The sequence below is a fragment of the Nerophis lumbriciformis genome, linkage group LG22 (assembly GCF_033978685.3).
Source record: "Nerophis lumbriciformis linkage group LG22, RoL_Nlum_v2.1, whole genome shotgun sequence".
NCBI lineage: Eukaryota > Metazoa > Chordata > Actinopteri > Syngnathiformes > Syngnathidae > Nerophis > Nerophis lumbriciformis.
The window spans coordinates 4,950,880-4,963,890 of NC_084569.2; the positions used below are offsets into that span (position 1 = coordinate 4,950,880).

The 13,011-nt window shown below is 39.4% G+C and overlaps 1 protein-coding gene across 3 annotated transcripts in view; it reads left to right on the plus strand.

The window, feature by feature from the left end:
* cep112 (centrosomal protein 112) overlaps positions 1-13,011 on the plus strand; it is a 473,259-nt gene that overhangs the window by 116,185 nt on the left and 344,063 nt on the right. For all 3 annotated transcript variants that reach the window (XM_061974375.1, XM_061974374.2, XM_061974373.2), the window contains 5 exons: positions 7,717-7,871; positions 7,980-8,109; positions 11,127-11,219; positions 11,286-11,345; positions 12,373-12,452. In XM_061974375.1, coding sequence (XP_061830359.1) covers positions 7,717-7,871; positions 7,980-8,109; positions 11,127-11,219; positions 11,286-11,345; positions 12,373-12,452 — 518 coding nt within the window. The remainder of the gene's footprint in view (positions 1-7,716; positions 7,872-7,979; positions 8,110-11,126; positions 11,220-11,285; positions 11,346-12,372; positions 12,453-13,011) is intronic.

Consider the following 13,011-nt stretch of genomic DNA (forward strand, 5'->3'; position numbering starts at 1 on the left):
CATTAATTGTCGCACAAGTTTAGGAACAAAAAAAAACTTTATCCATCCATCCATCTTCCTCCGCTATTCCGAGGTCGGGTCGCGGGGGCAGCAGCCTAAGCAGGGAAGCCCAGACTTTCCTCTCTCCAGCCACTTCGTCCAGCTCTTCCCGGAGGATCCCGAGGCGTTCCCAGGCCAGCCGGGAGACATAGTCTTCCCAACGTGTCCTGGGTCTTCCCCGTGGCCTCCTACCGGTTGGATGTGCCCTAAACACCTCCCTAGGGAGGCGTTCGGGTGGCATCCTGAGCAGATGCCCGAACCACCTCATCTGGCTCCTCTCCATGTGGAGGAGCAGTGGCTTTACTTTGAGCTCCCCCCGGATGACAGAGCTTCTCACCCTATCTCTAAGGGAGAGCCCCGCCACCCGGCGGAGGAAACTCATTTCGGCCGCCTGTACCCGTGATCTTGTCCTTTCGGTCATAACCCAAAGCTCATGACCATAGGTGAGGATGGGAACGTAGATCGACCGGTAAATTGAGAGCTTTGCCTTCCGGCTCAGCTCCTTCTTCACCACAACGGATCGATACAGCGTCCGCATTACTGAAGACGCCGCACCGATCCGCCTGTCGATCTCACCATCCACTCTTCCCTCACTCGTGAACAAGACTTCGAGGTACTTAAACTCCTCCACTTGGGGCAGGGTCTCCTCCCCAACCCGGAGATGGCACTCCACCCTTTTCCGGGCGAGAACCATGGACTCGGACTTGGAGGTGCTGATTCTCATCCCAGTCGCTTCACACTCGGCTGCGAACCGATTCAGCGAGAGCTGAAGATCCTGGCCAGATGAAGCCATCAGCACCACATCATCTGCAAAAAGCAGAGACCTAATCCTGCAGCCACCAAACCAGATACCCTCAACGCCTTGACTGCGCCTAGAAATTCTGTCCATAAAAGTTATGAACAGAATGGGTGACAAAGGGCAGCCTTGGCGGAGTCCAACCCTCACTGGAAACGTGTCCGACTTACTGCCGGCAATGCGGACCAAGCTCTGGCACTGATCATACAGGGAGCGGACCGCCAAAATCAGACAGTCCGATACCCCATACTCTCTGAGCACTCCCCACAGGACTTCCCGAGGGACACGGTCGAATGCCTTCTCCAAGTCCACAAAGCATATGTAGACTGGTTGGGCAAACTCCCATGCACCCTCACGGACCCTGCCGAGAGTATAGAGCTGGTCCACAGTTCCACGACCAGGACGAAAACCACACTGTTCCTCCTGAATCCGAGGTTCGACTATCCGACGTAGCCTCCTCTCCAGTATACCTGAATAGACCTTACCGGGAAGGCTGAGGAGTGTGATCCCACGATAGTTGGAACACACCCTCCGGTTCCCCTTCTCAAAGAGAGGAACCACCACACCGGTCTGCCAATCCAGAGGTACCGCCCCCGATGTCCACGCGATGCTGCAGAGTCTTGTCAACCAAGACAGCCCCACAGCATCCAGAGCCTTAAGGAACTCCGGGCGGATCTCATCCACCGAGGAGCTTTTTAACTACCTCAGCAACCTCAGCCCCAGAAATAGGAGAGCCCACCACAGATTCCCCAGGCACTGCTTCCTCATAGGAAGACGTGTTGGTGGGATTGAGGAGGTCTTCGAAGTATTCTCTCCACCGATCCACAACATCCGCAGTCGAGGTCAGCAGAACACCATCCTCACCATACACGGTGTTGACACTGCACTGCTTCCCCTTCCTGAGGCGGCGGATGGTGGTCCAGAATCGCTTCGAAGCCGTCCATGGCTTCCCCGAACTCCTCCCATGTCCGAGTTTTTGCCTCCGCAACCGCTGGAGAAAAAACTTTATAACGAATTAATTTAATTTAATTGATTTAAATATTTTAATGATGAATTATTTGCATAACATGAACTTTGATAACAACTAACAGTTATCGATAAGTCCACTCCTTTTTTAGTTGCAAAAAAGTAAAAGCATGCATGACGACACATTGACATCTCGCATGACATCATGCGTGACCGTTCAATATTTCCTGTGATTTCAAAAGTTTATTTTCCTTAAAAAATACCAAAAATATAAATTGAAGGTCCTCTACTGTGATTAAATATGCATGTTTGCATGCATCCACACCAACGTTATGAGATGAGTGATCCAGGCTCTCATCTGGTTGCTGTCTTTTCTTTTTTTTTCCCCCTCACACATTTTTTTTTTTATCTTCAAAGACTTTTTTGAAATGTAACTTATGTAGTTCACACCCAGTAATTCACATGGGCAACACCTAATTAGTGGATGTAATTTGCTCCCACTGAGAGTGTCCAGGTGTACCAGCCAGAGTTTGGACAGGTGCTTCTTCTCATCTCCTGCCAGAGAGCAAACGTGTCACGTCTGCCCGCCTGCAAAAACACAGCCTTCTTGTTTCTGTCTTACTACACTGCACTGCTAACACCAAAGCACACACCTCCCTCTTCCTCTTATGCACCACTCTCCTTTACCGTCTCTCCTGTCATCGCCTGCCTCTGTCATCGTTCAGATCTACCATCTTTAATCACAGCCCTATCATCCTCTTTATCAGCATTCCATGCTGTCATATACACAAATATATAAAGACACGCAGCAGACAAAGAAACTGTATTTCTGTTCAATAACAAGGGCGGAAAAGCCTGTAATTATGTGCTGTTTTATTTTAGAATAAAGCAGTTGTCAATGAATTATACTACTGAACGTAGTTGTTACGTACTGTAGAGATATTATTTCATACCTGCCAACTACTCCGGTTTTCCCGTAATTAGTACGGTTTTCATCAACCTATTCCGGGTTACGGTTGCAGTGATAACAAATACGGTTTTTCATTAATTTAAAAAAATTATTTTTTTTAAGTTTTATTCACGAAATCGCGTAACAACAATGACAATCGACACTGCTTCCCGTAACTTCCTATCGAGCCATTCCGAATGCCATGCGCGAGGCTATTTATAGCACCGCTGCCAAGCACGAGGCACCTGTTGCCATTGTTTCCAAACGAGCGAACGATCATGGAATCAGCCGGAGAAAAATCGCAAACGAGTCTTAAACCGAAAAGAAAACTGCAGTCATTCCGTGAAGAATATTCAAAAGCCTATCCGGGAATAATTATCCGTTCCAAAAAGGGTGAAAACTACGCGAATTGCACCTTGTGCAGACAAGATTTTTCGATCGGACACGGAGGAATTAGCGATGTAAAAGACCACGTTGGGACAAAAAAACACAAGTCTAATGCCGTTGCTAGCGATACAAGTGGAAAACTTTCAACGTTTTTTGTCGCCCAAACAGATTCTTTGGATGTGATAAATGCCGAAGTTTTATTTACGGAGGCAATAATTGAGCATGGACTTCCAATCGCACTGGCTGATCACATGGGACAGTTATTTCGGAAAATGTTTCCCGACTCGAAAATCGTATGATCAATCTGATAGAATAAATTTGGATTTTAGCCACAAAAAGGTAATGACACCAATGTTATCTATTGGAATTGTTTAGTACTGTTATACTGTTAAAAGTGTTTATACTATTTATGCTTTCAAGTCCAAGTTGAAGAAATCTTGTTAAATGTTGACAGCATAACTACCAAAATACAGAAGTATGTCCTTAATATTTTTGCAGTGCTATTTCTGTTGAAAAGTTCAAATGATTACATTAGAGATGTGATGTGCCACTTTTCAAGTGTCTGATGGCTTAAATTAATTTTCATTCATTTTTCATATTTTGAATTCTTTTGAAAGGCTTACAAAAAAACTACATTTGAATTGTAATTCCATGCTATTGACAGGACTATTAATTTTAATGAAGTTAGCTTACCATGTTTACAGTATGATAATTGTGATAGAAATGTGAATTTTAGGCACAGAATATTTTTTACAATTGAACAAGGCAGTAGATTATACAAGCTTGGACAGAAAGTTAATAATGACACCAATTTGTTTTTTTAATGGAATTGTTTAGTACTGTTTTACCATTTGTTTACTGTAAAAAGTGTTTATACTTTCAATGAACAAATTGAAGTCTTGTGAAAGGTTGACAGGATAACTGGCATTAACTGTCAAAATAGTTTCAAACTATTGAAGTTAGCTTACAGAATAAACATGTCAATCAACCCATATGATTTTTGCTGTAATATTTTTGTTTTGAAAAGTCACTGTGACTGATAGAAAAGTGATGGTTTTAGCAACATTTTAACCTGTCTGAATGCTAATAATCATTTTGCGTCGGGGGGCGAAGGAACCCCCCACCAGGACTTTGTCCTGGACCTACCGGCCCTGGACCCTGGCTACTAGGTTTTTCTGATTTCAAAAGTTGGCAGGTATGTTATTTACATCTGAGGTATTTAACAATTAACTTTGTGGTTGATTACCGTATTTTCTGGACCATAGGGCGCACCGGATTATAAGGCGCACTGCCGATGAGCGGGTCTATTCAGGTCGTTTTCATACAAAATAAATAATAACAAATAAAGTGTTTCTCGCCTTCCAGTCGGTAAATTTAATGAGCTGGCAGCAGCCAGCGTCATCTCAGAAGACCCTCGGGTGCCGTGAATGTCAATCAAGTGACGTCATAGTGAAGATTTATGATGGCTCATTTTTAGGACAATTTTTTAATGCCTGGCTGGTGATCGACTGACACACCCTCCGAGATCGACCGGTAGCTCGCGATCGACGTAATGAGCACCCCATATATATATATATATATATATATATATATATATATATATATATATATATATATATATATATATATATATATTTATATATAAATAAGAGAAATACTTGAATTTCAGTGTTCATTTATTTACACATATACACACACATAACACTCATCTACTCATTGTTGAGTTAAGGGTTGAATTGTCCATCCTTGTTCTATTCTCTGTCATGATTTTTCGAACCATGCTGAACATGATGATGCATTCTGTGTGGCACGCACAAGGGTTAGGGTTTTCGGGAGAAAATTTGTCCTGGGAGGTTTTCGGGAGAGGCGCTGAATTTCGGGAGTCTCTCGGAAAATCCGGGAGGGTTGGCAAGTATGGTAGTATGATGGTTTTAAGTTGCAGCCCTAAGCACTTGAGAACCTGCTGTAGCTGAGCTTTTTTTTAAGTGAGAAAATAAATGCAAAGACTTCTAGGACATGATACGATTCTTCCCATGATGCCGCAGTGCTGCTGTGACCTTTGGCACAGTTTGTATAGCAAAGAGCTTGTTGCTTGTTTGATGACTCACATATCTTGGAGGGGAAATCAGTGTAAAATAGTTTATTTGAAGGCGACCTCGCCGCCAGCTCAGACTCTAAACAGCTACAGCTAAAGACGCACACTTTAATGCAGAGAAAGTTGTGGAATAATGGATGTTGGTGCATGGTCGTGAGTCATACCAAAGACTGTAAAAATGGGAGCCATTGCCTCCCTGCTTGGCACTCAGCATCAAGGGTTGGAATTGGGGGTTAAATCACCAAAAATTATTATTGAGTTTTTCCTTGCCCTTATGTGGGCTTTGTACCGAGGATGTCGTTGTGGCTTGTGCAGCCCTTTGAGACACTTGTGATTTAGGGCTATATAAATAAACATTGATTGATTGATTGATTGATCAACAATTGAGAACAGAGAAATGGACATTAAAACAGTGTAGGTCTGACTTGGTAGGAAATGGACAGCAAGTAGTGGGCAGAGAGAGAGAGAGAGAGAGAGATCAGAAGGCATAAGAAAAAGTATCTACATTTGATTGTTTACATTTGATTATTTACAATCCGGGGAGGGTGTTAGTTTAGGGTTGAAGTTGCCTGGAGGTGAACTTTTATTGCGGTTTTGAAGGAGGATAGAGATGCCCTTTCTTTTATACCCGTTGGGAGTGCATTCCACTTTGATGTGGCATAGAAGGAGAATGAGTTAAGACCTTTGTTAGATGGGAATCTGGGTTTAACGTGGTTAGTGGAGCTCCCCCGGGTGTTGTGGTCATTATGGAAGTAGTTTGACATGTACTTCGGTATCAGGGAGGTGTAGCGGATTTTATAGACCAGGCTCAGTGCAAGTTGTTTTACTCTGTCCTCCACCCTGAGCCAGCCCACTTTGGAGAAGTGGGTAGGAGTGAGGTGGGATCTGGGGTGGAGGTCTAGAAGTAATCTGACTAGCTTGTTCTGGGATGTTTGGAGTTTAGATTTGAGGGTTTTGGAGGTGCTAGGGTACCAGGAGGTGCATGCGTAATGGAAGGGAAGGGTTGAATGAGTGTCCCCCCCCATTATCATGTAGAAAGTTGGAACGCAAATGGCGCGCGACCAAGCTTGAGGTTTTCCATCAAGCATGGAGTGATAGTTTAATATCGTATAAACGCATGCTTACCTTAGCTAAAGCTAAATATTACTCAAATCTCATCCGCCTCAACAAAAACGACCCTAAATTTTTGTTTAGTACAGTAGCATCGCTAACCCAACAAGGGACTCCTCCCAATAGCTCCACCCACTCGGCAGATGACTTTAAGAATTTCTTTAATAAGAAAATTGAACTCATTAGAAAGGAGATTAAAGACAACGCATCCCAGCTACAACTGGGTTCTATTAACACAGATACAACTGTATCTACGACGGATACTGCAATACAAAATAGTCTCTCTCTTTTTGATGAAATAACATTAGAGGAACTTTGACGGCGTGTAAGTGGGATAAAACAAACAACATGTTTACTTGACCCACTTCCTGGGAAACTTATCAAGGTTCAAGTGCTGGCTGTCCAGAGTCGGGACCCGGGGTGGACCGCTCGCCTGTGCATTGGCTGGGAACATCTCTGCGCTGCTGACCCGTCTCCGCTCGGGATGGTGTCCTGCTGGCCCCACTATGGACTGGACTCTTACTATTATGTTGGATCCACTATGGACTGGACTCTCACAATATTATGTCAGACCCACTCGACATCCATTGCTTTCGGTCTCCCCTAGAGGGGGGGGTTACCCACATATGCGGTCCTCTCCAAGGTTTCTCATAGTCATTCACATCGACGTCCCACTGGGGTGAGTTTTTCCTTGCCCTTATGTGGGCTTTGTACCGAGGATGTCGTTGTGGCTTGTGCAGCCCTTTGAGACACTTGTGATTTAGGGCTATATAAATAAACATTGATTGATTGATTGGGTTCTTCTCACTAAGCAGATTTTATGTTAGAGTGTTTTACTTGTTTTAAGTGTTTTGGTCCTAAATGATCTCAGTAAGATATTACAGCTTATTGCTGAGATGATGAATATGATTTGCCTGAGCGGCTAGGAGACCCCGAGAGTAACAAGCGCTTGCCTTGTTGCCTTTCCATTAAGAACAATAAACTAGTTTTTAGTATAAGTTTGCTGGTTTCAAGAAATGTAATGACGAGCGCATATCATTATGTCAAGATAATGACACTATTAATTACTTAATTTAAGAATATTTTTCAACATATTGAACAAAAAGGTCTCTTTTTTTTCTACCAAGAAAAGTGCACTTGTTATTAGTGAGAATATACTTATTTTAAGCTATTTTTGGGTTCATTGAGGTTAGCTAATTTTACTTGTTTTAGAATGTCTTGACAAGCCAAATTGTCTTGTTCTATTGGCAGATCATTTTGCTTAGTTCAAATAAAATACCCCTCATTTTTGTATTTTTTTTCTTTTCTTGTTTTTGAACACTGACTTTTTGCAGTGTTTGGTACTTTAACTTGATGTGTTTTGTGGTTTTGCAGATGCAAATTGTGTGTGAGCTGGAGCAGCAAGCCAAGCAGCAGTCTGTGGAAGTCGAGAAAAGCAACGCCTTGTGTCAGAAAGCGACACAGGAGAAGGCCCAGCTGGAGATCCACCTTGCATCCATCAATGTCGAACTGCAGGAGGCTAACAGAAGGTCTGAAGAGGGTTGACCTAGACAGGAAATCGAGTGATGACCTTGGACATTGTGTTGGAATATTAGTATTTTTGAACCACCCTTGTGATACTCTGACCTGGTCCACAGGTTTATGGTCCTGCAGAAAGACAAAGATGAACAGAGCGTGCTGTTTGAGCAGACCTTACAGAAGTTCCAGGCCAAACACGAAGCCGACGTGAACCATTTGCACAAGGAGCACACGCTGTCTGTGGCCAAGGTAATGCCCGCAGAAGGAAATGAGTCACTCGCATGACAAAGAGTCTTTGTTAACCACATTTTTCCTAAAGATCACATGATTTATATAAAACAAGCACAACAAATCCTAACCCTAAAAAAAAATGTTAATTGTTAAAATTGTTTAAAAAAATTAAAACAATTTAAAATTGTTTTAAAATGTTTTAAAAATTTTCAAAAAAGTTCAAAATTTTTTTACAAATTAAAAAAACAAACAAACAAAAAAAAAAATTTAAAAACATTTTTTTAAAATTAAAAAAATTTGAAAATCATTTTTTACCTTGAAAAAAAAAATTTACCTTGAAAAAAATGTTTTAACTTGAAACATTTTTTGTACCTTGAAAATCATTTTTTACCTTGAAAAAAAAATGTTACCTTGAAAAAAAAATGTACCTTGAAAATTTTTTTTACCTTGAAAATCATATTTCACCTTGAAAAAAAAATGTACCTTGAAAATTTTTTTTACCTTGAAAATCATTTGTTTACCTTGAAAATCATTTTTAACCTTGAAAAAAAAATTTTACCTTGAAAATTTTTTTTTACCTTGAAAATCATTTTTTACCTTGAAAATCATGTTTTAACTTAAAACATTTTTTTTTTAATTTTTAAAATTGTTTTACGTTTTTTTAATTTTTTTTAATTTTTGTAACATTTTTTTAATTTTAAAAAAAATTAAAAAAAAATTAAAAATTTTTTTTTAAATATTTGTAACTTTAAAATGTTTTTTTTTTTTTTTAAATATTTTAATTTTTTTTTAAATATTTTTAACTTTTTTTAACTTTAAAAAAAAAATTTGACCCTAACCCTAACCCTAATCTTAACCCTAACCCTAACAAAGATTTTAATTGTTAAAATTGTTTAAAAAAATTAAAAACATTTAAAATTGTTTTAAATTGTTTTCAAAAATAAAAAAAAAATTTAAAAAAAGTTTAAAAAATGTTTACAAATTAAAAAAAATAAATAAATAAAAAAAATGAAAAACATTTTTTAAAAATTAAAAAAATTTGAAAATCATTTTTTACCTTGAAAAAAAAATTTTTACTTGAAAAATTTTTTGTACCTTGAAAATCATTTTTTACCTTGAAAAAAAATATTTACCTTGAAAAAAAAAATTTACCTTGAAAATTTTTTTTTATCTTGAAAATCATATTTAACCTTGAAAAAATAATTTTACCTTGAAATTTTTTTTTACCTTGAAAATCATTTGTTGAAAATTTGAAAATAATTTTTAACCTTGAAAAAAAAAATTTACATTGAAAACATTTTTTTACCTTGAAAATCATTTTTTACGTTTTTAAAAAAATTTTTTTTAATTTTTGTAACATTTTTTTAATTTTTTTAAAAAAATTTAAAAAAATATTATTTTTTAAATATTTTTAAATATAACAAGTGCACTTTTCTTGATGGAAAAAAAGAAAAATAAGACTTTTTTTTGCTCAATATGTTGAAAAATATTCTTAAATGAAGTAAATGCTAGTGCCATTATCTTGACATAATGATATGTGCTCGGCATTACATTTCTTGAAACCAGCAAACTTATACTAAAAACTAATTTATTGTTCTTAATGGAAAGACAACAAGGCAAGCGCTTGTTACTCTCGGGGTCTCCTAGCCGCTCAGGCAAATCATATTGTCTAAAAATGCATTTTTCCATGGATAACATGACATCATCGCGCCAAGTGCGTGCTCTTTCAGTCAATTAGTGCGCATATATGCAGCCCGGCCCCCAGCCAAAATTTTTTAAATTGCTCCAATCATGACTAAACCGTCAAAAGAACGTCATGGATGCGTCTTAGTGTGACTGTGTGGTGGTCATTAAAGCAGTTTGGTGAAGCTTTCTTTGGAACCAGGATGATGGTGGTTCTTTTGAGGCATGTTGAGACTGCTTGACTCAGTGTGGTGTATGATGATGATGTTGACTAAAAACTTCTTACCTGAGTTTGTGTTTATACCAAAGTCATACTTGCCAACCCTCCCGAATTTTCCGGGAGACTCCCGAAATTCAGCGCCTCTCCCGAAAACCTCCCGGGACAAATTTTCTCCCGAAAAACTCCCGAAATTCAGGCGGACCTGAGTGACGTGTTGACAACACACAACAACAGTGTCTACCGTAAAGCAGTTTGTCTGCTGTAAACAGCAATGTTGTGACACTTTTAAACAGGACAATACTGCCATCTACTGTACATGCATATGTGACCCACCCATAATGTGTCACATTTTTGTGTTGATTTATTTATTTTATTTTGTGGTTTGAATTCGTTTTTGGAGCTGTCATTACACATTTATCAGTATTCACATTGGTCAGTAGGGGGCAGTAGGGCGTTTCTTCCCAATTGAATGCTATCACCTGCAGACCGGAAGTGTCTTGTCATTCTGATGAGCGCGACCAGTCTGTGAACATTTGAAACGTCCTGTGTGCTTTTTCCTCCTATAACAGGTTAGTTTTGGTGAATCAACTCACTGAATAATATCCATGTGATCTTTATAAGTTTAAGTACACATTCTGATGGTGGAGCCTAACTCTAAAGTGTTTGTGAGTTGTAGTTTGTAAATGAACACTGAAATTCAAGTATTTATTTTATATATATATATATATATATATATATATATATATATATATATATATATATAGCTAGAATTCACTGAAAGTCAAGTATTTCTTATATATATATATATATATATCTTAACCACGCCCCCAACCACGCCCCCGCCCCACCCCCGACCACGCCCCCACCCCTCACCCCCCACCTCCCGAAATCGGAGGTCTCAAGGTTGGCAAGTATGACCAAAGTGTACCTTGACACACATATTGTAATATAATATTCTTTTCTCATAGGATTCTGACCCTTTTCTCAACTTCATGCCTAGTTTTCCCTTTCTACTACCTTCTTTTCTCTCTCTGAACATTGTGACTTTATTCTACAAATATGATCTTCTCTTTGCCATGTATACTTACAGTATACTTCATACATACTTTATATGAAAGTCTCTCTCTTGCAGGCGTCTGAAGTAATGGAGGACTTTGAGAAAACTATTTCTGAGCTCAAACAGCAGCTCGTGGTCAGTGAACATCAGAGACAGACACAAGCTCGGGTATGAGATGGGTGCAAAATGAGATTGGAATTCTTTGCAATCCGCTCATCTGCTGCCTCTGTTCAGGATCAGGATTTGAAGTTCCAGCAGGAAAAAGATGAACTGCAGATCAGCTACAACGCAAAGGTGTGTGCTCAAATTTGCTGTAACTTTTTAAAGATTTAACTTTTAAGATTGTATACCAGTTCTTGTGAATGAGAAGCTGGAAAACCTGGACAATGTGACAATGAGTGTGTGTTGACCTCCAAGACCAACATCAACCAAAGAAGAATTAGATGCAATATACCGTATTTTTCCGACTATAAGGCGCACTTAAAATCCTTTCATTTTCTCAAAAATCAACAGTGCGCCTTATAACCCGGAGGCACGTAAATAAGACCGCCCACAAAACGGCGCATCCTGAAGAGACTGTCAGAAAGCGACTTGAAGATGATGTGTAAAACATCATCTATGCAACATTTTGACCAAAGAACCACCATTACATGTTATGTAGACCACAAGATAGTGTTTTAAATTCAGAAAAAAATCTGAATATGACCCCTTTAATGCGCCTTATATTCCGGTGCGCCTTTTGTATGAAAACAGACCTAAATAGACCCGCTCATCAGCAGTGCGCTTTATAATCCGGTGCGCCCTATGGTCCGAAAAATAAGTTAATGCTATATAGTCATTGTTACACTGGGACATGAGAGGTCCGAGCTAGTTCCTAACTTGTGCAAATCCTCTTCAAAGCAGCAGACCACTCACTCATAAACTAGCCACACTTAATGAGCTAAACTGAACCAGACTTTTTAGGTCAAGATCAGGTTTAAAGACTGGGCCCTGCACCTAGGTCGTCTTCAAAGTAAAGTACAGTGCCTTGATACACCTGCAAGATGTTAGCAGACCTCTGCACCACTTCTTCAAGGGGACCAATTTAATTCAACCCTTTCAAGATAAAAGTGATGATTTCCAATAGTAGAGGCCACATAATAATGACCTTATTGGCCTGTATTCCACCTGTGTGACATGAAACATCTGCCATATATTTGTCATATATCCCACATGCTACTTTTGATGGGGAGCAAGATTGCATGCATAGTGATTAACTGATTAACTTATCCGCTTTCTTTACTGTTCCTCTTTTCTCTATCTCTCCCTCTTTCTCGATCAGGTTCTAGCGCTGCATAGCGAGGTGGACAAAGAGAGAACAGAGGACAGGAGGAAGACGGCCAAACTCGAGGATGTGCTCAGGTACAGTGAGAAAAAGTGTTTGTAAACACATTAGTGTTGTCCCAATACCAATTTTTTGGTACCGGTACCAAGATTTTTTTCGGTACTTTTCGATACTTTTCTAAATAAAGGGGACCACAAAAAAATGTCATTATTGACTTTATTTTAACAGAAGACTCTTAGGGTACACCATACTTGCCAACCTTGAGACCTCCGATTTCGGGAGGTGGGTGGGGGTGGGCGTAGTCGGGGTGGGAGGGGGGCGTGGTTGGGGGCGTGGCTAAAATGGGAGGAGTATATTTACAGCTAGAATTCACCAAGTCATGTATTTCATATATATATATATATATATACATAATATATATATATATATATAACAAATACTTGACGTTCAGTGAATTCTAGCTATATATATATATATATATATATATATATATATATGTATATATATTATTTCATCCGCAACCGCATCAGAAAGTCGTCAACCATCCGCCATCCACCCGTTCTAACATTTAATCAGAACCGCTCCGCCCACACCCGCCCGTTGTTATATATCTAATATAGACGATGCAAGGCATTA